Below are 24,651 nucleotides of genomic sequence, written 5' to 3'. Positions count from 1 at the left end.
TCCTCCAGCATTTTGTGTGTGTTGCTCTGGATCTCCAGCATCTGCACACTTTCTTGTGTTTTAAATAGTTATTTTACCTTCAAAATATTTGAAATAAAGAACTGCAATTGTGTGTGAATTATTTATCAGAAACTAAGCATAGATGAGGCGAGGTACCCAGATCTTTGCAACAGTTTTACCAATCCTTTGCTAGAACTTTAATGGTTGAACCTGACTTTGAGAGAGCCAAATATCATTGGGCATGGTTGCATTGCTACCTTCAGGTCTCTGTTAGATATTATTACAACAGAATTTGTTCGATGGAATCATGCACTCACATAAAAATAAAACTATAGCCTTTCGGCATATACACTCTAGTGAACTGCAGCAAAGAGTTGACAATTTGCCCACTATGAAAACCTTTATTTAACAACAAATTACACCAGCAAACTTCCTGACTTGCCATTTTCACAAAATGACTGAATGCTCATTACCACTGGGGCACAGCCAGATATAAAAAAAAATGTACTGGCAGAAAAACTCAAGGCTGAAAGAAACATGAGCTACTGGGCTCTCAAGCCTGTTGTAATATTCTAAAGAGATGTCAGGCCATCTATTTCAACTCCACTTTCCCTTCCTGTTATGTGCCTGATTTCATAGCAGCTGATTTAACAGCTAGAAATTAAACCACTCCACAATCCAGTTAATGCTAATGCTTCTTCTGGAGAGTAAAAAGTAAGAAGACTGCCTTTTATTTTCTCACGTCACTGATCTGAAGGGCGCCTGCCTTTGACATTTTGAGTTGCCATTAAAAATATTTTTGCACCAGTCACAGCTTGCTCTCTTCGAGGAAATTTCACTCATCCTGTTACATGTTTGTACATCCTGATCACCTGTCAAGGAGGCTGCTCATCACCAATGCAAATACTTGGGCAGCCTGCCAATGACATTCATGTGAACAGGTATTCAAACATCAACCAGATCTGTTAAAGCGACTGGCTGCTTAGTTTGATCATCATGCCAACTAATATTAACCCAAATACCAGCCAGAATCCATTCCCATTGGACTTAAAAATGGTACCCTGTTACTTCATTCGCAGGCCTGGGTGTTACCTGACCACCTAATGAAAGTACTTTTCGGGTGAACAGCAGTCAGTAAGTTCTCATACGGAACAAGCGTGAACAATTTTAATATTGAAGAGATAAGATTCATGGAAAGGAATTTGAAGAGCAAACTTTACTTCCAGAGGTGGTGACTAAGATGGCATATGGGATACATTCCATATCTCAGTAATGCAGTAAGAAGATGCTGAAGATGCAACTGTCATTGACAACTGGCTGAACATATTTTTTTCTGTGCTATAACTTTCTATAAAGACAGGTATACAACTACAAGAGAGAAGATCACATTAGCAGACCACAAACTGTAAATCGGTTGGCAAAGCTTCTGTTGTAATGATCTGGACACAGGAAAGAGGTGGCACAGGGCTGCTGAGTGTGCACTGCTACAATACGGTCATGGCTGATCTTTTAACTTGTGTCACTTTCTTCTTCTAATCCAATACTTCACCTATCCAAACATTTATTGATCCTAGCTCTTGAATCTTTTGAGCGGCTGAAGCTCCAAAGCCGCGAGGATAAATAGTTACAAAGATTCATGACCTTTTGGATGAGGCAATTTCGTCTTCCACCTCAATCCTTACATGAAACCTTGTTTCAGACGTGCTAGCTTTGGGAAGCACTATTGCTGACTCTACTTTGTCAAGCCCTGTAAGGATTCTGTATGTTTCAACAAGATCACCTCTCATTTTTTAAAACTCTCAATAGGTCTCACTTCATACATCAATCAGCTCCAGTTTGGAAAGCAAGCTAACAAAACTTTGTTGCATACTTTCTATTACAATTATATCCTTCCTTAGGTAGGGAGATAAGATCTACACGCTGCCTAATTGCCAAGACATCTTTACTTGTGAACTCAGATCCTCTTGCAATAAAGACCTATGTAGAAATATTTGCTTTCCAAATTATTTCTATACATGCAAGTTAATTTTCTATGATTTACATAGAGGAACACTACAGTACCTCTTAACACCAACATCTTTTGAAATGTTACCTTTAAAAAAATCTCTTTCCATCTTCCACATCCTCACCCATCAGATGTTTAGATCTCCCTTTCCTAGACTAGTGTTCTACACTACCTCTGCGAAGACACTAGAGATTGTAGCTGCTGGGATCTGGAGCAAAGATGAATTCAGTGGGTCAAGTAGCATCTATAGTGGGAAAGGAACTGCTGACATTTTGGCTTGAAACCCTGGTTCAGGACTGAGCGTGAAGAGAGGAGTTAGCTGGTATTAAAAAGAGAGTGGGAGTGGTGAGACAGATGATTGGTGGATTGAGGAATGGTGAAGGACGATGGCAGATCGAACCCGGTAGGAGGGGGAAGGGTGAACTTGGGAGACAGGGACAGGTGAATGTTGGATGATAATTATGTAACCAACATTTTTCTATCTTCTTCCATGAAGGTCAACACAAAATGCTTCATTCCTCCGTCACTTCCTTATGCCTCAATATACAATAATTCTCCCTGCTTCAGTCTTGATGGGATTCACATTAACTATACTGTCTTTTCCTTTATTCTATTTTAATTTGAAGCAGTAGAATACTCCCATATTCTAGCTTCTCATTCCTTACCGATGTTCCTGTCCGTCTTTGTTGAATTTTCATATCTTCTCTCTCCTTTTTGGCAATATTAAAAGCCTTTCTAATCAGTCTGAGTGGTATCTTTAATATTCCTTTTGCTGGTATTGTAGTATGTTTCTCTGTCGGATTCACAAGGGATTGCAGCCATGTTTAGTTCACTGAAAGTCAGACTTTGCTTGTTTACTGTTATATCTTCTAATGCACTTTTCTAAAACCACAGCTCAGAGTCAAACAGCAGATAAATAGGTCCTCCAGTCCACCATATCGAAGTTGAAAGTCAAGTTTGATTGTTATTCAACTATACATGAATACCAATGAACACAGCCAGATGAAACAGCATTACTCTGGGGCCAACTTGTAAAACACAGTACCAGTCATTCACAATACAAGGCACATATAGAATGTATAAGATGGCAGTAAAATACAGTCACACAAAAAAATCCATGCTGATCATCAGGTATCCAGCTAATCCCATTTACCAGTACTTGGTCTGTAGTCTACCATACCTCGGCAACTGAACAACTCATCCAGATACTTTTGTCTAAGATGTTGTGAGAGTACCTGCCTTGACCAGCTTCTCGTGCAGCATTTTCCAGAATGTAAGTACTTTCTGGTGAAAATACACTTCCTCAAATCCCCTCTTACCTTCTTACTCTCCAGCTTAGACCTTTTCCCTCTGGCTTTAAATGTTTCCATATTGAGAAAGTTTTTCACTCTCCACTCTATAATGCTACAAACCTTTGTTAGACTACCCCACACCCACCCAGTCTTCACCTCCAGAAATCACAAAGCATTCATGTCCTTCCTGTAGTGTAGCAATGAGAAATACACACAATATTTCAGCTGTGGACCAACCAAACTGTACCACGACTTCCATGTTCTTTTATTCTATCCCCTGACGAATGAAGGCCTATATCTTGTACTCCTTCCTCACCGCTTCATTTACCTGCGCTGCCACATTTAGGGAACTAGGGACTTGCAAAACGAAAAGTTGCTCCTCAGCTCTTTACCATTTGTTAAAGTTACTTGTATCACTTTCAAAAACACAGAATAAAAATATTTAATATTTAATGTGCATTAATTAAACTACTAATACCATGCCTATACAGACAGCAGGTGACATGATGACAATCCTATACAAAATCTATAAAGACAGAATGAATGTAATTGCAGATTTCATTGAAAAAAAATCTATCTCTAACCTTTTCAAGCAGCAATATTATACTTTTTCATTAAGAAAAGTATTATCAAATGCATCACTAACTCCCACAAGCCCCATCCTTTATCACGAGTGTGAAACTACCTCTTAATTTGGTTCTGATCTGGCTGGTATCACATAGTAGAACATAATGGCTGGATTCTTGTTCATAGGTGAGCCATTCAAAACAAGTTGTGGAGCTATAATTTGAAAATAAGATTCCTCTTGTCCAGTTTCTAATGTTTATGACTCACCTGTGGATGAGCGTAGAGAAGGCCTGTGTGTTCATGTTTTACTATTGCTCTGTTGCCAGGTATATTCCTAGCCAGCACTGGAACTTCAAGGTCCATTGCCTATAGGTACCCAAGCAGTTCAATAAAAAAGAAAAAAAAGTGTCATTCTCAATCAAATAAAAATATTTTTTTTCTAATCATGCCAAATTAATCCCTAAATGATTACACATCAAAACAAGCTGTCTTCTTGGTGATGTGTGAATTAGTGATCATTGTCGATGATTCAGCTCAGCACAATAGTTAATTTGATTCTCTTCTATATTGTAAAACCACAGGTAATGCTAGAGTATATCTCTGCTGACATTACAACTGAACAGTTAGAAAAGCAAACCATTTGAGTTATATGTGCAATTTAAAAAAAATAAAATTGTTCAGAAAGGATCTTGCAAATAACATACCTCTAGAATTGTAGCAGACATCCCTTCAGAGATGGAGCTGTTTACTACAGCAAAGGAATCCCTCATGGCAGCATGCAGTTCAATCTGGGGTTTTTCTGAAACTAGATAGACCCCGTGAGCACTACAAAATAACAGAAAATTTATAATAATAATAATAATAACAGTAATAAGTACTTTGAGTCTGAGTGGGAAATTATTTCATTACAGCAGCAACATTTAAAAACACACTACACAATAATAAGTATAATATTAACGAATAAAAGTACAGAATAATATACATAACAATTTCCCAATGTGCAATAATCTGCAATACTGCGCAATAATAGTATATGAAATAATAAAACAGATACTATGGTACCGTACTACAATGTGTGTTCTCCTGTCGCATAGAGATGAACTGTTGTATATGCTTATTGCATTTGGTAGGGAAGATTTTCTGTAGTGGAAATTGAGTTAAGTACAGTCCTTATAACATCACATGCTTTGAGTGAACATAAATATTAAAAGTTAACAAAATATTTTTAAAGTTAATTAAACTGAATTTCATAGTTTATTTTTTAACTTTGTAAGTTTTTGTCCCTTTTGATTTATTAAGTCAAAAAATGAGAAATGACACTCATTTTCAACAATCTGCATAAGATCTTGGTCGTATAAAATGAGGCACAGAATATCAAGGAATCAAGAACGTTTATAGTCCGATCATAACTAGAAAACCGTCTCTATTCTGGACAACACATTTTTAGGAACATTGTGAAGGCATAACAGAGTGTTAGACTGATCTTGGAGCAGGTTAAAAGGCTGGCACGATATCTTGGGCAAAGGGGCCTGTATTGTGCTGTAATGTCCTATGATATATGTTCCATAACTGCGGGGTGGGGGATGAGGGTAGGGGTATTTAGCCAGAAGAATGGACGGAATTAGCTTAAGTTGTTCTTCTTGTAACAGGAGATATTGAGAAGGCATCTCAAAGAAGTATTTGAGATTATAAAACGTCTAGGGTAAAACTGATAGAAACTTTCTATCAACCTATGCTGCACCGAGATTCTGTGACTGAGCTCAGGTGTAATACAAGCAAGAACCGGAGTGAACCTCTTTATACTATGCTCCTCTGAATGATCTAAGAGAGAAACTTGCTGTATCAGTGTGATTTTCTTCATTTCTTAGTTTAATATTCAGGGATGTCAGAATCAAAAGAATCAACAACAGCAGCAGAGAGGTTTTAATCTTTTAGACACAGATGGAATCAAATCAATTCCCAGAAGAAGCTATCACTAAGGTTGTGTGCTGCTGAAACTCTCAAAACTCTTAATTCAACACATTCCCTCACAAAGTATCATTCTACAATCAATTGGGATTATATCAATATGGGCTCTTGGAGGAAAAAAACACAAAATTCATATGAAAAATAATAATAAATAGTACTTCATAAAAGCATGGATTATTATATCAAACAGCTTAAAAGAAAACTAGCTTACCCCTTGACCTTAGCCTTCACTTGTTGTGAAAACACTGCATCAGCCTAAGAAGCAAGATCAATGATTATCAGATAAAAGTTATATTTCTGTTTAAAATATATCATAAGAGGATTTATTTTGTTCAAGTACTCAATACCCTTAGCAATTTTGAAATTATACATTTACCAAATATTGTCTTTGCAACAGAGCACTTTCCCCTCAATCAATGGCTATTCATCTCATAAGCTCTTTAGGAGTCAGCTGCACTATGAATTGGCTGCAGTATTTGCTTACAAAGCACTTCAACTTGTAAGCAATTTGCTGTTTGTTCAGTAAATCAGAATGGCAGGCACAAGTGCAAGCACTTCTTCTTTCAAAATATTTGCGGAAAAAAAAACAAATGACGATTTCCTGCATTCATGATAAAGATGACAATGAGTCAATCTGGGCTTTAGTCTTGTGGGAAATGGCAGATATTTTTAGGAAGAGGTACAGTTGACGTTTCCGGCCGAGACCCTTCGTCAGGACTAACTGAAGGAAGAGTTAGTAAGAGATTTGAAAGTGGGAGTGGGAGGGGGAAATCCAAAATGATAGGAGAAGACAGGAGGGGGAGGGATGGAGCCAAGAGCTGGACAGTTGATTGGCAAAAGGGGTATGAGGGGATCATGGGACAGGAGGCCTAGGGAGAAAGAAAAGGGGGAGGGGGGAAAAGCCCAGAGGATGGGCAAGGGGTATAGTGAGGGGGACAGAGGGAGAAAAAGGAGAGAGAGAAAAAGAATGTGTGTATATAAATAAATAACTGATGGGGTACGAGGGGGAAGTGGGGCATTAGCGGAAGTTTGAGAAGTCAATGTCCATGCCATCAGGTTGCAGGCTACCCAGACGGAATATAATGTCGACTGTACCTCTTCCTAGAGATGCTGCCTGGCCTGCTGCGTTCACCAGCAACTTTTATGTGTGGTGCTTGAAATTCCAGCATCTGCAGTTTTCCTCGTGTTTGAGATTTTTTTTTTTTTTTACACATTTTTCACAATTTAAGTAATCATAATTGTGAGAATACTACTTTGTGATAGCAACATAATGGAGCTCAGTAATGTCTACAACTACTGATAAGTACCAGAACCCTGGCTTATAGAAATACTCATTCTCCTTGGGAACTACATACGACTATAATGGGCCTGCAATTGATAAGGCTGAGATTATTTCCTTTAAAAAGACAAAAGACTAGAACTTGAATGCATCTTGCCATTGCCATCCAGCTGGAAGGCTGTATTGGGGGAGGGTTTATAGGCAAATCTTCAAGTTTCTATCAAGATCTGTACAACTTCCATCTACAGAGATTGCTGCACATTCCAGTGTTCAGCTATTTTGGGTGCCTTCTCTGCAAAGTTACCATAGTTTTCATGTATGCACAATGATCAGAACACTGAAATGCAAGTAAGGTAGTACCAGCTCATACTTAAATTACAGCTAACAAGTTGGAGTCTTTTAGAAGGTGTTACTGGGAATTCAGGGCCAACATATTTCAACAAGGATAAAAGGCAAAAATGGCAAGGTTAGGGAACCTTGGATGACAAAGGATTTTGAAGGCTGATCAGGAAAATAAAGGAAACATATGGCAGGTTTAGAGGACTGGTACAGAGGAAGTCTTTTTGAGGAATACAATATGTAGTAAAGAAATTAAGAGGGCAAAGGGGCCATAAAATATCCTTGATAAGAATGGTTGAGGGGAATCCTAAGATATCCTAAGTATACTAGGAGCATGCTGGTAGCCAGAGAAAGCGTTGGTTCCCTTAGGGACTAAAGAAACAATCAATATGTGGAGCCAATGATGTGGACAAGATCCTGAATTAATACTTCTCACCATTATTGAACAGCAGCACATTGAAAGTAGGGAGTTCAAGGAGGGGTATGTGGATAATTTGGAGCAAGCTTGTATTAAGAAGGGAGAGGTGGTTAGATATCATGGGACACAAAGAATGATAAATCCCAAGGACCAAACGAGATCTACCTCGGGTTGCTATAGGAAGCAAGGGAGGAAATGGCTGGGGCCCTGGATGCGATTCTTGCATTATCGCTGGGTGAGCTTTCAAAAAGCTGCAGAACGAATAATGTTTATACTTTATTCAAGAAGGGCAGGAGGGATGAGCCAGGAAATCACAGGCCAGAGAGTCATTCATTAGCACTGACGAAACTACTGGACAAAATCCTAAAGAATAGCATTTATGTACATTTGGAAATCCTACCTCATAAATTTGATTTAATTATGTTTCAGGTTGCAACTACTATTGATGAGGTCAGGGTAGTACATATTAGTCATACAGAGGCATTGGACATAGTCCCGCATGGTAGACTGATCCAGAAGGCGGAATCCAAGGCGAGCCGGATAATTGGAACCAGAAGTATCTTGCAGCCAGGAAGCAAAGTTTAGTGGTGGAAGGACGCCTTTTCTGATTGGAATGTTTTTCGAACTGAAGGAAGTGATTTCCTCACAGTTCCTCCTACAGGGGTACAGATGTTACCAAAATACTTACTAAGTGTGGCAAATACAAAATAAAATTTTGTTAATGAGAAAGTAGAGCAAGAGTTGGCTTTCAGTTTGCTCTGCAATTCAATATAATCATGACTGGTCATTTATCTCAATACCATCATGCTGGTGTCTTCATTGAACTTATATTACTTATTATTATGTCTGTGCATAAGAAAATGAGGTATAAAAATACTTGTATACATATAAAATTAATTGCAGCTCAGAACACAAATCTGTAATGCAAGTGCACGCCTCCTACATGGCAGAGAGCCAGAGAGACTTATCGACAATATCAAAGTCATTAACAAAGAAAACACATTAGATTGTTTAGCAATCTGTTGAGACAGGACCATCTGCTGAAATGTAGCCCAACTTGCACATGTAAACCAAATTAACAAGGATATTTAGCTCTCAAAATTACCAATTCAAGGAAAGATTTGCTCAAAAATTAACTCCTTGTCTAGGCTGGTATTTCAACTGCCTTGCCTCTTCTTTCTGAAATGTGGTCTAGACATCTTCCATTATTCATTTCAACTTTCAATTATTCCCTCTCCCCAACTCTCATCATTCCTCAAGCATCATGAAAACCAGGAACACATGCCCAGTCTAAATGCAGGAAAGCATGGTAGACTTAAGAATGAAACAAAATATTTTGTACTTTCATAAGCCAACCTAACAAGAGGTTGTAACGCATAATTGTAATATATACAGCAGTTAGGATACAGCACTTGATAATTGTGTAGTTTCCTGCCAATTGTGTAGATGATTAATATGTACAGTGATAAAGTATCATTTCTGTGTACAAAAAGTTTGAAACACTGAAACTCAAGAACGATCCACAAAAGCAATCTACTGTAGATCGGTAAATCTAAAATAAATAAAATGCTAGAAATATTCGGTATATCAGGAAGTATCTCTGAGGTAAGAGAGTTAGTATTTCTGGTTAATTACTTTCAACTAATCCTCAACTTAAAATATTGAGCTAGGCATGCTGCTGAATTCCGGTTGTTCTATCGGAATTTGCTTGTCTGTGGGACTTCTGCCACATACTGTCAAAAGTAGAACCTGATTTCCTGACAGGTTCAATGCAAATTCATCAGCTAGAGGGCACTCTGGCTGAGTTCAAAGTAAATTTATTATGAAAGTACATATATGTGCCTCTGAGATTCATTTTCCTGTGGGCATACACAGTAAATCCAAGAAACCTAATAGAATCAATGAAAAACCTCTCCCAACTGGACGGACAAACAACCTGCGTACAAAAGACAACAAACTGTTCAAATAAAAAATAAAAATAATAATAAAAAATAAATAAGCAATAAATATCAAGAACGAGATGAAGAGTCATTGAAAGTGAGTCCACAGATTGTAGGGACAATTCAGTGATGGGGCAAGGGAAATTGAGTGAAATTATCTTCACTGGTTCAAGAGCCTGATGGTTGAGGGGTAATAACTGTTATTGAAACTGGGGGTGTGGGTCTTGAGGCTCCTGTACCTTCTTTCTGATGGCAGCAGTGAGAAGACAGCATGACCTGGGTGGTGGGGGTTCTTGTTGATAGATGCTACTTTCCTGCCTCTGTGCTTTGTACAGATGTGCTCAGTGGTGGGGAGTGCTTTACCCATGATTGACTGGACTGATACCACTGCTTTTTGTAGGATTTTCTGTTCAAGGGCATTGGTGTTTTCATACCAGGCTGTGATGCAGCTGGTTGATACACTCTCCACCGCACATCTATACAGAAGGAGTTGGTCAAAGTTTTAGATGTCATGCTGAAACTTTGCAAACTCCTAAGGAAGTAGAGGCACTGCCGTGCTTTCTTCGTAATCGCACTTACGTGTTGGGCCCAGGGCAAACCCTGTGAAATGATAACACCGAGGAATTTACCATGGCTGACCCTCTCCCTCTCTGATCCCCCGATAAGAACTGGCCATGGACCACCAGTTCCCTCCTCCTGAGGTCAACAATCAGTTCCTTGGTCTTACTGACACTGAGCGAGAGGTTGTTGTTTATACCACCACTCAGCCAGATTTCTCACAGCACTAATATATTACAGATCTAATACCCTACTGAATTTAATGCAGGTTTTACAGTTACAAGTTTGAAAGTAAAGGGAAAGTCTACTACAGAAAAAAAACAGAAGAGATTGCAGCTTCTGGGATCTAGCACAAGATATGTATTGCTGGAGGAAGTCAACAGCTCTAGCAGCATCTAGAGACGGGTAGTTAGTTTTAGTGAAAACTCTCAAAACTGAAAGTGTATGAAGGGATGAGGGGAGGAGAGAGGCAGGAGCTGGCGGATGCTAGGTGGAACCAGATGGAAGGTGACAAGTAGAGACAGCAAAGGGTTGCAGATTCTGGAATCTGATAAGGGAGTGATAACGGGCAGATGAAACCAGGTGGAGAGGAAAAAGTAACTGGGAAATGGAGATCTAGGACAACGTGTTTAGAAAGAAGTGGGGTTGAGACAATTTAGTGGATCAGAGAGAAAGGAACATTATCTGGACTACCTGAAATGGAAAAATTCAATGTTCACATCATTGGGCTGGAGATTATCCAGGTGGTACATGAAGTACTGTTCTATTACCTTGTGTTTGGTCTCACTCTGACGACAAAGAAGGCTGAGTACAAGCAGGTCAGTGTGGCACAGGGAAGGGGAGCTGAAATGGCATGCGACTGGGAGTTTGCTTTGACTTTCTTAAATAAACATTTAATTTTGATAGGTTTGAAATGTCACAATGTCAGAGATATGCAAAAGCACTGACAGATTGCTTATTATTTTTATAGCTATTAAAGCTGAACTGGGACTTGAACAATTGTGAGAAATTTTTTTAACCAGAGGGTCGTGGATTTATGGAATTCGTTGCCACATACAGCTGTGGAGGCCCGATCATTGAGGGTGTTTAAGGAGGAGATTGATAGGTATCTAATTAGTCAGGGTATATCAAGGAATATGGGGAAAAAGCCAGAAATTGGAACTAGATGGCTCATGGAGTGGCAGAGCAGACTCGATGGGCCGAATGGCCTACTTCTCCTCCTTTGTCTTGTGATCTTGTCAGATCTTTCACAGCAGGTTTGGATGGAACCAAATTGATCAATTGCCAGGAGTTCTGCCATTGCAGTGGCCACTTCCCAGGAGTCCTGGATGCTTTAAGGCAAATGAAAATGGCCATTCTATATTTGGTCTAGATGAGTGTAGTTCAGCAAAATATGGTTTCTTTCTGCTATGGTCCAATGTCCACTCCTGTCAGATTGCTCCTACTTTAGTGCTTTCACCCTTCACCTCCCAGCTTGTAACTTAACCCTCCCTCCCCGACCCAACCACCTTTTCCCTCAGCTGGTCTCACCCTTCACCTGCCAGCTTGTACTTCTTCCCCTCCGCCTTCTTATTCTGGAATTTCCCTCCTTTGTTTCCAGTCCTGATGGAGGGTGTCCACCTGGAACGTTGACTGTTTATTCGCCTCCATAGATACTGCCTGACTTGCTGAGTTCCTCCAGCATTTTCTGTGTGTTGCTCAAGATTTCCAGCATCTGCAGAATCTCTTGTTTAAAATATGGCTCGTTATCTGGTCTCCCTCTTCACAAATGCCACCTGACCAACTAGTTATTTCTGGCATTTTGTATTTTTAATACCTAAAAACAATTACTTACCTCAGGTCCAATAATAATCAAATAAACACATGGTTCCCTTTCATGCCAAGCTAGAAAACAAGATAAAGAATATTTTAATGACCTGAAATGCAACAATGAACGTCAATAATATAATACTTTTCAATTTAACAGGGATGATTTACTACAGATTTTCCCTCATATTTCAAAGGTATTGAATTCCTATCAAAAGAAAACAACTTCATTTTATATTGGAAGTAAACCCCAATAATAACTCCAAATCTGCTATCAACTGTAGAATCATGGATCATAAATACAATTGCAACCCCTTTTTACTGGATGTCTCTGGAAATGCGGGTCGTTGTCCTGCGCTAACAGCCACTGGACTTCGTGGTGAGAAACCCACCTTTCTCAGGCTCCTGTATGTCTAGGGTGTATACTACTCTGGTCCCACCAAACCTGTGAGCTTGGGATGTCTCGCCCACCCAAACCCCAATTTGTGTGAATGCTGTGTGATTTACTGCCCCCTGCAATCGCCCATCAGCAAGAAATAACAGATCATACACTACATACAATTATAAGGGAAGTATTTATGAACGTTAACTTAACCAAAGAGTTATTAAAGAAAAGGAAGAAAAATACAAAAAGGGCCCATTATAATTAAACAGTCAAATGCGCACATAAGTTGGAACTGATCTTGAAGCTGTCTGGCACTAGACCCTTGTTTTGTGTAAAAGCACACACCCCTTCTGAATGTTGCTCGAAATCTATCTCAAACAAACGGGCTCTCCCACAGGCCTTGAAGCCATTCATCTTCAAAAAGCACCTTGTGCAACAGGGACAGCATCCTCAGCCGTCTTTCCTCCTGGTTACTGCCAACTCCTGCCAAAAGCCTTGACCCACACCAGTGTCCCTCACAAAACTTCTCTACTCAGTGTTTTCTAGAACCTTTTCCCAATTCCACCATCCTGATTGGCTGACACCACATTCCTAAATTGAACAACAAAGCCCCTCATCTCAGCTCAAACCCAAACAGGCTAAGAGCAGAACAGATTGCTCTTACAGAACTGCTAAGTTAAAATACCTACAGCATAGCAGAAAAAAGAATCTTAAATCAGTGCATTACACAATCTTATATGGTTGAGTATGAGCAATTTAAACAGCATTACACTGCACAGAATACAGTTAGTGAACTGGAAATATCTAAAGAAATAATGGAGGTTGATAGGAAAAATTAAGATGGGATTAGATAGATACTTGAATGATTTGAAAGGTATTAATTCTTGAGGTTGACCAGAAAGATTGGTAAGTCACATAACAAACATTGTTTTTTTGAAGATGTGGTGTTTTTAAGTCAAATTGTTGTTAGTTAACTGAGCATCAGCAGGATAGCAACACTCATCAAAGTTGCTGATGAACGCAGCAGGCCAGGCAGCATCTCTAGGAAGAGACATTTCGGGCCGAGACCCTTCGTCAGGATAGAATGTTTTCCATCTACTAATGCTCAATTAACTAAAACAAAAGGCTGCATTGACAAATCTTTGTTACTTCAGATATCCAAGTTCTTCTTTTCATTCATATGATCAAAAAGCTTCTACCAGTGAATCTAATAGAGACCCATATAAATTAATGTGAGATCTTCCCATATTTAAAATTAGAAAAATAGAAGAGACTCACGATTAAATGTAATAAGGAATTCAGGTGATTTTGTTTTATCCAGTGAGAATGGTTTAAATGTGAAACTCATTACCAGAAGGAGTATTAGTAATGTGGATGGATAATTGGAAGCTTGAATTTAAAAAAAAGAAAGATAAATCGATGAAGGACAAATATCAGAAGAGATCTATTACACAAATTGGCCTATTCAGTGTTGTACAATTTTATGATTTATTAAGTGCTATAGCATCTACTACATTGTAGTATAAATTTAAACTGTTGGCTAATAAAATGCTTCCAAGCCATTAATTGCATACCTTATATGTTCTTCACAGAAGGAATGTCTAGTTTGAAAAGACAGAATTTTTCATCACTAGTATATTACTGATGAAATATGGTTAATGCTTTGTCAGAAAGCTTTTTTTATTCTAGTATTTATTTAATTTAAAAAACCTCATCCTGCAATATATGCATATAAAATCTGCAGGAGACATCAATAAGTTGCAGGAATGAAACGTATCATTCTGTGTCATCAACCCTTGCCTGTATTAAATAATTTGTATGCAAAGACGTGTCATTTTTTTAAGATGCTAGTTACACTTCTTCAAAGTAATAGCTCCAATCAGCAAAAACCATTAATGAAATGATCAACAACTTGGAGCACAATACTTATAACGGGAAGGCAAATTCAAAGTACATTTATTATCAAAGTATGTATACTATACACAACCTTGAGATTTGTCTCCTTACAGGCAGCCACAAAACAAAGAAACACAAAAGAACCCATTAAAAAAAGACTGTCAAACACCCAATGTGCAAAACAAATCTTGCAAAGTAGGCAAATAACATTCAGAAATGAAGTTTACCAAAGTGAGATCACAGCCACAAATTGAGAGTTTAATTAAAATTGCTCCTATGATAAGGTCCAGGGAATCATCAATATGTAAGAGCAATAAAGTCTGAATTGATTACCTGAGAAAGCATCTACCAAGTAGAGTGGATCTTTGACTCGACGAAGTCCACACACCAAAAGGAAGATGTATGGGTCACTACTCGTGAACTGAATCCCTGTAATCATTATAAACAGCAAAGAAAAAGCTATTTTCTATATAAAGTAGAAAAATGAAAGCAAGTAACCCTCTCATTATGAAATGTAACTTGCGTCATACTTTCATTTTCATCTTATCGGTGTAGTAAGTTTTAAAAGGAAAGCAACCCAATTTAAGTCTGAATATATTCTTCCATAAATACAGTACAACAAAACTGTATGGATGGATTTTAGAAATATAACTGGAAGATTTATTTGAATAAAAAACAATTTTACAAGATTTGACAGTGGTTTCTGGTTAATTAGGGCAGCTGCTAATTTGGGAGAACTCAAAGAACAATAACTAATCGAGAAAATAGCCAGGATTCCTTTTGTTTATTTGGGACACCATGTCATTTAATTGGGACAAGAGACTGTTGCCAAACAGTTTCTAAAAAGTGTTAGTCACACGCACCTGTGTGGCTGTTAGATCCTACACCACGCTTGAGTGAACAGCTTTTAAATGGCATCAGATGCATGTGCTTCTGTTCAAAAGGCAGTGATTTTGTTGCCAAGAAATAAGCAGTAAGACAATTCAGAACAGATTGATCTCATGCAGTGAGGCTTGGAGATGCCAGAAATGGCCGCGAGTGAAAATGAAACAACTTCACTACTTAAGTAAGTTAGGAACTACAAAGAATTTGAAGGTAACAATAATCAACTTTAATATACAAACGTACTTTATTGTCGCCAAACAATTGATACTAGAACGTACAATCATCAGAGCGATATTTGATTCTGCACTTTCCGCTCCCTTGATTACAAATCAATAGTAAATATTAAAAAATTAAATTATAAATTATAAATAGAAAATAGAAAAAGGGAAAGTAAGGTAGTACAAAAAAACCGAGAGGCAGGTCCGGATATTTGGAGGGTACGGCCCAGATCTGGGTCAAGATCCGTTCAGCAGTCTTATCACAGTTGGAAAGATGTTTCCAAATCTGGCCATACAAGTCTTCAAGCTCCTGAGCCTTCTCCCGGAGGGAAGAGGGACAAGAAGTGTGTTGGCTGGGTGGGTCGTGTCCTTGATTATCCTGGCAACACTGCTCCGACAGCGTGCGGTGTAAAGTGGGTCCAAGGATGGAAGATTGGTTTGTGTGATGTGCTGCGCCATGTTCACGATCTTCTGCAGCTTCTTCCGGTCTTGGACAGGACAACTTCCATTACCAGGTTGTGATGCACCCTAGAAGAATGCTTTCTACGGTGCATCTATAAAAATTAGTGAGGGTTTAAGAGGACAGGCCAAATTTCTTTAGTTTTCTCAGGAAGTAAAGGCGCTGGTGGGCCTTCTTGGCAGTGGACTCTACTTGGTTGGACCAAGTCAGGTCATTTGTGATATTGACCCCAAGGAACTTAAAGCTTTTGACCTGTTCCACTTGCGCACCACCGATGTAAATTGGGTCGTGCAGTCTACTACTCCTTCTGAAGTCAACAACCAGTTCCTTCGCCTTGCTGACGTTGAGAAATAGGTTATTGTCTTCGCACCATGCCACCAGGTTCTTAATTTCCTCTCTGTACTCAAACTCATCATTACCCGAGATATGGCCTACAATTGTTGTGTCATCAGCAAACTTATATATTGAGTTCGATGGAAACTTGGCTACACAGTCATGGGTGTACAGTGAGTACAGCAGGGGGCTGAGTACACAGCCTTGTGGGGCACCGGTGCTCAGAGTGATCGTAGAGGAGAGCTTGTCCCCTATTTTTACAGCCTGGGTCCTGTCTGTGAGGAAGTTGAAGATCCAGCTGCAGATTTGAATGCTAAGGCCCAGGTTCTGGAGCTTAGGAATCAGTTTATTTGGAATGATGGTATTAAAGGCAGAGCTGTAGTCAATGAAAAGGAGCCTTATGTATGTGTCTTTATTCTCCAGGTGTTCTAAGGAGGAATGTAGGGCCAGAGAGATGGCATCTGCCATCGACCTGTTGCTCTGGTAGGCCAATTGAAAAGCATCGAGGTTGACTGGTAGGCTGTGGTTGATGTGTGCCATAACCAATCGCTCAAAGCACTTCATAGCAATTGATGTCAGAGCCACAGGTCGATAGTCATTCAGGCATACCACCTTGCTCTTCTCCGGCACTGGGATTAACGTTGCCTTCTTAAAACACGAGAGGATCTTAGACTGAAGGTAAGGAGCAGTTGAAGATGTCAGCAAACACTCCAGCTAGCTTACTTGCACAGGCCCGGAGAACCCGTCCCGAGACGCCATCTGGGCCCGTCGCCTTCCTTGGATTTATCTTCAGGAAGGCCCTTCTAATGTCCTCCTCGATGACGATGAATCTCGATGCCACCAGGTCTGGTTCATCGGGAGGGAGCGGGACACTCCTCTTCTGTTCGAATCTTGCGTAGAATACGTTAAGTTCGTCAGGAAGAGAAGCACCACAGTTATTGATATTCCCAGTCTTTTCTTTGAGCCCAGTGATCTCATTTAGACCTTGCCATAGTCTACTGGCATCCCTTTGGTTAGCCTGGGCTTCCAACTTGGCTCGATATTGCCTCTTGGCGCCCTTAATGGCTTTCCGGAGTTCACACCCGGATTCCGTGTATCGACTGGTATCCCCGGACCTAAAAGCTGTAGCCCTAGCCTTCAAAAGGGACTTGACCTCATAATTCATCCAAGGTTTCCGGTTAGGGAATACCCGGATCGTCTTGCGAGACACACAGTCCTCCCTGCATTTCCAAATAAAGTCCGTGACAGCTGAGGCATACTCATCGAGCTTAGCTGCCGAGTCCTTGAATACTAACCAGTCCACTGATTCAAAGCAGTCATGGAGGACCTCCTCCGTTTCCTCCGTCCAACGCGACACTACTTTTGACACCGTGACCTCCCGCTTCAGTTTCTGTTTGTAAGCCGGGAGGAGGAGTACCGCCTGATGGTCCGATTTTCCGAAGTGAGGTCGTGGGACGGAACGGTGGACATCCTTGACCGCTCTGTAGCAGTGGTCAAGTATGTTCGGGCTTCTAGTGGGGCAGGAGACATGTTGGTATAACTTTGGCAGGGCCTTTCCGAGGTTGGCCTGGTTAAAGTCCCCAGCTGTAATGAGCAAAGCCTCCGGATACCTGGTCTCAAGTTCACTGATGTTGGCATACAGTATGTTCAGAGCACACTCCACATCCGCCTGGGGGGGGAATGTAGATTGCTGACAGTATGACCGATATTACACTGAAAATGAAGTTTTGGAGGATGCAATTATCAATATCATTGTATGAAGGCAGTCTTTTATCTGCAATAGGTGTCTGTGCTGATTTTTTCATTTACAGTCAATCAAAAGAACATTGCAGCGTACATTGGATGAATTTCTCTGTTGATATCTATCAGGAACTAATACACAGTTTTACAGTACTGTAGTAGTATTGGTAGTATTCTAATTTGTTCCGCACTCCATTTAAGTACTTAACCCGTTTCTCAATTAAAAGTGGCTTGTCTTTTTTATATCTTTGAAATTACTTCCATGAAACTACGACTAATTGGGCAGCCACTTAACTGGGCCAAAATGCACTGGTTCCAATGTATCCCAATTAACCAGAAGCTACTGTACAAGAGAAAAAAAAAATCAGCATTTTAGTAGGGTAATTTAAAATAAAACTGGCAAAAGTTTTAAAGCCAGGATGTATTGTAGCATTCTCTAATTTGCTTCCTCTTAATTGGGGATACTTCATGCACATTCTGCTTCTTTTTGTTTCCTATAGAGTGGAATGCAAACCAGTGGGAAACTGAATTTGTATTTTCAGGGCTTAGGAAGGTGTGAGAGGTAGCTGGAAAAATCCTACATTTGGTGCAGTAAAACAGACTGTATGTAAGGTTGATACATCTGTGCAGAGCAACAATGATAACAAAACAGTCCACTTCTTCAATAATTCAATCCTCTGTTGAAAATAAACAGCAAACTATTTGATACTTGCTGTCAGTTTGAGATGATATCTTAACAACGGCCAAATAAATATGTTGTTATCTACTGCCATTGATCAGATACTTATAAATTTGATTTGGAAAAATGGGTAAATGTTTGAATGAGTTTACAATCAAAATGTTAACCTATGTTTGTTTCTTACAAATGGCAGTGAACTGGTCAGCATTTTTACACTGCAACACACACAAAAGGCTGGAGGAACTTAGCAGGTCAGGCTGCATCCATGGAAGTGAACAAAACAGTCGACATTTCAGGCTGAGACCCTTCTTCAGGGCTTGGCTCGAAATGTCGACTGCTTGTTCATTTCCACAGATGCTGCCTGACCTGCTGAGTTCCTCCAGCATTTTGTGTGTGTTGCTTTGGATTTCCCACACCTGTAGAATCTCTTTTGCTTATGCATTTTCACCTTCTGGTTCTAAAATATTCCATAATTTTAGAAAATCAATAGATCAGGCTAGATATAAATTTCAACATTTAGCTCATTATTTCAGGCAAAAAACGCAAACAGGATTGTTAATCTCATACTAATTCAGCCAAATTCTCCTGGCTTTGAAGTGTGCAATTTCCTTAAATGCACCAGCTTCCAATTACAGAATGAATTTGATTGCAAGTACTCTGCAACAAAACAGATAGCGTGGAGGCATTTGTTTCAATTTCAAACATACATTTTTATAAACTACTGATAGTAAAACACTTGATCAGAAGATAAAATAAATTTAAAGGATTAAATAACATTCAGTATCATGTTTGTGAAAATGACACAAACCACCTCTGAGATCCTGCGACAAGCTAGTAGAAATTCCATTCGTTTTCATGGAAGTTCTCCCTCTGGAGAATGAGGAAGTAATGTTCTTTTATAAATCATTTTAATTTAATTAATTATTTGTCATTTATGAATGTTTTGATGTATTTTAATTAAATTTTAAAACATATTTTATTATTTACAGCAAAGTTTTTAAATGTGTCTAATATTTGGAGGCATTTAAAACTGGAAAAATCATGCAAGTCAAAAGTTCTACCCTCTGTTTTGCCTTCCCTCAAAGCTTAATAAGACCTTAAGACATGGGAGCAGAATTAGGCCACTTGGCCCATTAAGTTTGCTCTGTCATTTCATTTTGGCTGATCCATTTCCCATTCTCCTGCCTTCTCCCTGTACCCTTTCATATGCTGACTAATCAAGAACCCATCAACCTCTGCTTTAAGTACTCCCAGTGACCTGGTCTCCTGTGGCAACTAATTCCACAGATGCATTATTCCTCCTCATTTCTAACAGGGAATTGATTTTTTAAGAACATAAGAAATAGGAGCAGGAGCTGGCCATCTAACGCATCAAGCCTGCTCCGCCATTCAGTAAGATCATGGCTGATCTGGCCATGGCCATCTCCACCTACCTGCCTTTTCCTCCATAACCCTTAATTCCCCTACTCTGCAAAAATCTATCCAACTTTGTCTTAAATATAAGAGGGGTGATTGCTAAGTTTGTGGCCTAAGGTAGAAGGAGATGAGTTATTAACCAAACTTTCTGTATTTTCACTCAAAGAGCTGAACTGCACGAGCATGTAACAACAGATGTATAACTCACCTCCTTCTGCCTAAAGCCACAAACTTATCAATCACCCCTGCTGTGGACCACCTGGAGATCCAAGACGCGCTCGTTACATGCACGTGCAGTTCAACTCTTTGAGTGATAATGCAGAAAGTTTGAAGTTAATAACTCATCTTCTTCTACCTTAGGCCATGAAGTTATCAATCACCCCTGCTGTGGGCCACTTCTACAAAGAAGGGATCTGTGTGTTCCATGACAGCTGGACTACATGTAGGAGGGAACTATGTTGAAAAATAAATGTACTAGGTTTTCTAAAATTGACTCCTTCTACCTTAGGCCACAAATTTATCAATCACCCCTCGTATTTACTGAGGTTGCCTCCACTGCTTCATGGGCAGACAATTCCACAAATTCACCACTCTCTGGGAAAAGCAGTTCCTCTTTATCTCCATTCTAAATCTACTCCCCTGAATCTTGAGGCTACGTCCCCTAGTTCTAGTCCAGCTACCAGTGGAAACAACTTTCCTGCATCTATCTTATCTATCCCTTTTCATAATTTTACACATTTCTATAAGATCTCCTCTCATTCTTCTGAATTCCAGCAAGTACAATCCCAGGCGACTCAATCTCTCCTCATAGTCTAACCCCCTCATCTCTGGAATCAACCTGGTGAACCTCTGCACCACCTCAAAAGCCAGTACTATATACCCTTTCTCCAGGAAGGAGACCAGAACTGCACGCAGTACTCCAACTGCAGCCTCACTAGTACCCTGTACAGTTGCAGCATAACCTCCCTGCTCTTCAATTCAATCCCTCTAGCAATGAAGGGCAACGTTCCATTTGCCCTCTTAATAGCCTGCTGGACCTGCAAACCAACCTTTTGTGATTCGTGCACAAGCACTCCCAAGTTTCTCTGCACAGCAGCATGCTGTAATTTATCATTTAAATAATATCTGTTCTTTCATTTTTCCTTCCAAAGTGGATGACCTTGCATTTACCGACATTATACTCCATCTGCCAGACACTTGCTCACTCACTTAACCTACCTATATCTCTCTGCAGACTCTCCCTATCTTCTGCACAAATTGCTTTTCCACTCAATTTAATATCATCAGCAAACTCAGATACACTACACTCAGTCCCCTCTTCCAGATCGTTAATATGTATCACGAACAGTTACAGGTCCAGCACCGACCCCTGCGGCACACCGTTTACCACTGATTGCCAACTACAGCAACACCCATGTATCCCAACTCTCTGCTTTCTGTTATTTAACCAATCCTTTATCCATACTAATACATCACTCACAACTCTATGCATCCTTATCCTATGGATGTCTTCTATGTGACATATTATTGAACATCTTCTGGAAATCCAAATAACATCCACCTGTTCCCCTCTATCCACTGCACTCATTATATCCTCAAAGAACTCCAGTAAGCTTGTCAAACAGGATCTGTCTTTGCTGAATCCATGCTGCATCTGACTGATGGATCTATTTCTTTCCAGATGCCTCGCTATTTCTTCTTTAATGATAGTTTCAAGCATTTCCCCAACTACAGATGCTAAATTAACTGGCCTATAGTTACCTGCCTTTTGCCTACATCCTTTTTTCGAACAGTGGCATGACATTCGTCGTCTTCCAATCTGCCGGGACCTGCCCAGAGTCCAGAGAATTTTGGTAAATGATCACCAAAGCTTCTACTATAACTTCTGCCATTCCTTTCAGTACGCTGGGATGCATTCCATCAGGACCAAGGGACTTGTCTACCTTCAGGCCCACAAGTTTGTTCAGCACTACCTCCTTAGTGGTAGCTATTGCATCGAGGTCCTCACCACCCATCGCATCCATAACATCTCTCTTTGGCATGGTGGATGCCTCCTCCACTATGAAGACCAACACAAAGTGGTTTTGAATGACCATTTCCTTATTACCCAATATTAATTTCCCCTTCTCGTCCTCCAAGGGACCTAAATTCACTTTAATCACTCTTTTCCACTTTATATAATTATAAAAACTTTTACTATCAATTTTTATAGTTTGTGCTAGTTCATTTTCATAATCTACCTTCCCTACCTTTATTGCTCGCTTAGTGGTACTTTGTTGCTTTTTAAAGTTTTCCCAATCTTCCAGTTTCCCACTACTCTTGGTGGTTTTGTCTGCATAAGCTTCTAGTTTGATGCCTTCTTTTATTTCCTTCGCTATCCAAGGCCGTCTCTCCCCACCCATACTGTCCTTGCTTTTAAATGGAATATACTTCTGTTGAGCACCACGAAAACTCTCTTTGAAAGTCTTCGACTGTTCCTCAGCTGTCCCACCATATAGCCTGTGTTCCCAGTTTACATTAGCCAAATCATCCCTCATCCCATTGTAGTCTCCATTGTTTAGGCATAATACACTGGTTTTAGATCAAACTATTGCACTCTCCATTTGTATGTGAAATTCAATCATACTGTGATCACTCTTTCCAAGAGGATCCCTAACTACATCATCACTAATTTTATCTGTCTCATTGCAGAGGACCAGATCTAAGATAGCTTGCTCCCTTGTAGGTTCAGTAACATGCTGTTCAAGAAAACCATAATGGATGCACTCTTTGAAGTCCTCCTCAAGACTGCCTCAAACAACTTGATTCACCCAATCTATGTGCAAGTTAAAGTCTCCCATGATAACTGCTGTTCCATTCTTACATGTCTCAGATATTTCTGTTATTAGTCGGTAGCCAATATACAACTCCCACCAGTGATTTTTTTCCCTTTACTATTCCTAATCTCTACCCAGATGGATTCACCATTCTGTTCCTTAGATCTTATATCGTCTCTCACTATCGCCCTGATCTCATCTTTAATTAAGAGCACTACACCATCTCCCTTACCTTCCTGCCTATCCTTCCATATTGTCCGATAGCCTTGGATATTTAATTCCCAATCCTCTCCTGCAGCCTCATCTCTGTAATGGCCACTAAATCATACCTCTTCGTACTGATTCAAGCCACAAGTTCACTGACCTTGTTTTGAATACTACGGGCATTCAAATAAAGTGCCCTTATACTCATTGTGTTTTTAAAATCTTGTAATCTTTTACTCTTTTGCACTTGACTTTTCTTCGTTCCACTCTTACTTTTCTCTTATCTTTTGTTTTTTTCTTTATCTTTATCAACACTTTTGATTTTTACTTTATCCATACTTCTTCAATCTGTTAAACCCACCCCCTTACTATTTAGTTTAAAGCCTAGTCCTCAACCCTAGTTGTGCGACTTATTAGGATCCAGGTCCCATCACGGTTCAGGTGGAGCTCGTCCCATTGGTACAGCTCCCTCCTTCCCCAATACTGGTGTCAATTTCCCATGAATTCAAACCCACTGCTCCCACACCAATCCTTCAGCCACACATTTAACACTCTAATCTCCTTGACCCTATACCAAATTGCCTGTGGCTCAGGTAGTAATCCAGAGATTACAACCTTTTTGGTTCTACTTTTTCAGTTAGTTCCTAGCTGCTCAAATTCTTTCAGCAGAACCTCTTTCCTCATTCTACCTATGTTATTGGAAACCACGTGGACCACGACAACTGGAACTTTCCCCTCCCACTGCAAATTCCTCTGCAGGTCAGATAAGATGTCCAGAATCCAGGTAGGCAACACAGCCTTCAGGATGCTCTATCCTCGCGACAGAGAACTCTGTCTATTCCCCTGACTATACTATCTCCAATTACCACTACATTTCTCTTCTTTCCTCCTTCTTGAATGGCTCCCTGAACTATGGTGCCACAGTTAGGTTGCTCATCCTTCCTACAGCCCCTATGGTCATCCACACAGGGAACAAAAATCTCAGACTTGTCGGACAAGCTTAAGGGCGAAGGCTCCTCCAGCACTGTCTCTTGTCTCTTTCCCACTACCAGCCTCACTCACAGTCATATCCTCTTGATCCTGACCACAGACCACAGTTGTTATATTACATATCACTAATCAAAAATAAATGATAAATTCTGTTCTTTATATCCTCAGGTAGAATGTTGCTTTTGTTAATAAAACAAGATTTTATTTAGAAGGTATTTCTACAATGCATATTTGTTAACTGTAGTATTTAGAATTAAATGCACTGTGAAGATTCTGTTGGTTGCATGATATTAGTTATTTTAGTAAGAATAATATTACTATAAATTATCTTTTCAAACTTCGCAATTGGTGAAAACCTACAACCAGGTCTATGCATTGTTAAAATTGCTCAACATTTCTTACAATAAATCCTTTTTAGACCATAGTAGACAAAGCTATTTACAGAAAAAAAAAATCA

At 39.7% G+C, this 24,651-nt stretch overlaps 1 protein-coding gene across 1 annotated transcript in view; it reads right to left on the bottom strand.

Annotated features, from left to right (window-relative positions):
- The window catches only part of glt1d1 (glycosyltransferase 1 domain containing 1), a 74,265-nt gene that overhangs the window by 19,833 nt on the left and 29,781 nt on the right, over nucleotides 1-24,651 (bottom strand). Inside the window, exons 7-11 of the mRNA XM_072247960.1 lie at nucleotides 14,787-14,882; nucleotides 12,201-12,250; nucleotides 6,044-6,087; nucleotides 4,569-4,689; nucleotides 4,132-4,230 (exon numbers count right to left, since the gene is read on the bottom strand). Of these exons, the coding sequence (XP_072104061.1) occupies nucleotides 4,132-4,230; nucleotides 4,569-4,689; nucleotides 6,044-6,087; nucleotides 12,201-12,250; nucleotides 14,787-14,882 (410 nt within the window). The remainder of the gene's footprint in view (nucleotides 1-4,131; nucleotides 4,231-4,568; nucleotides 4,690-6,043; nucleotides 6,088-12,200; nucleotides 12,251-14,786; nucleotides 14,883-24,651) is intronic.

The sequence above is a fragment of the Mobula birostris genome, chromosome 31 (assembly GCF_030028105.1).
Source record: "Mobula birostris isolate sMobBir1 chromosome 31, sMobBir1.hap1, whole genome shotgun sequence".
Lineage (NCBI taxonomy): Eukaryota > Metazoa > Chordata > Chondrichthyes > Myliobatiformes > Myliobatidae > Mobula > Mobula birostris.
The sequence above is the reverse complement of the archived record's forward strand: the minus strand, read 5'-3'. Positions and strand labels throughout refer to the sequence as shown.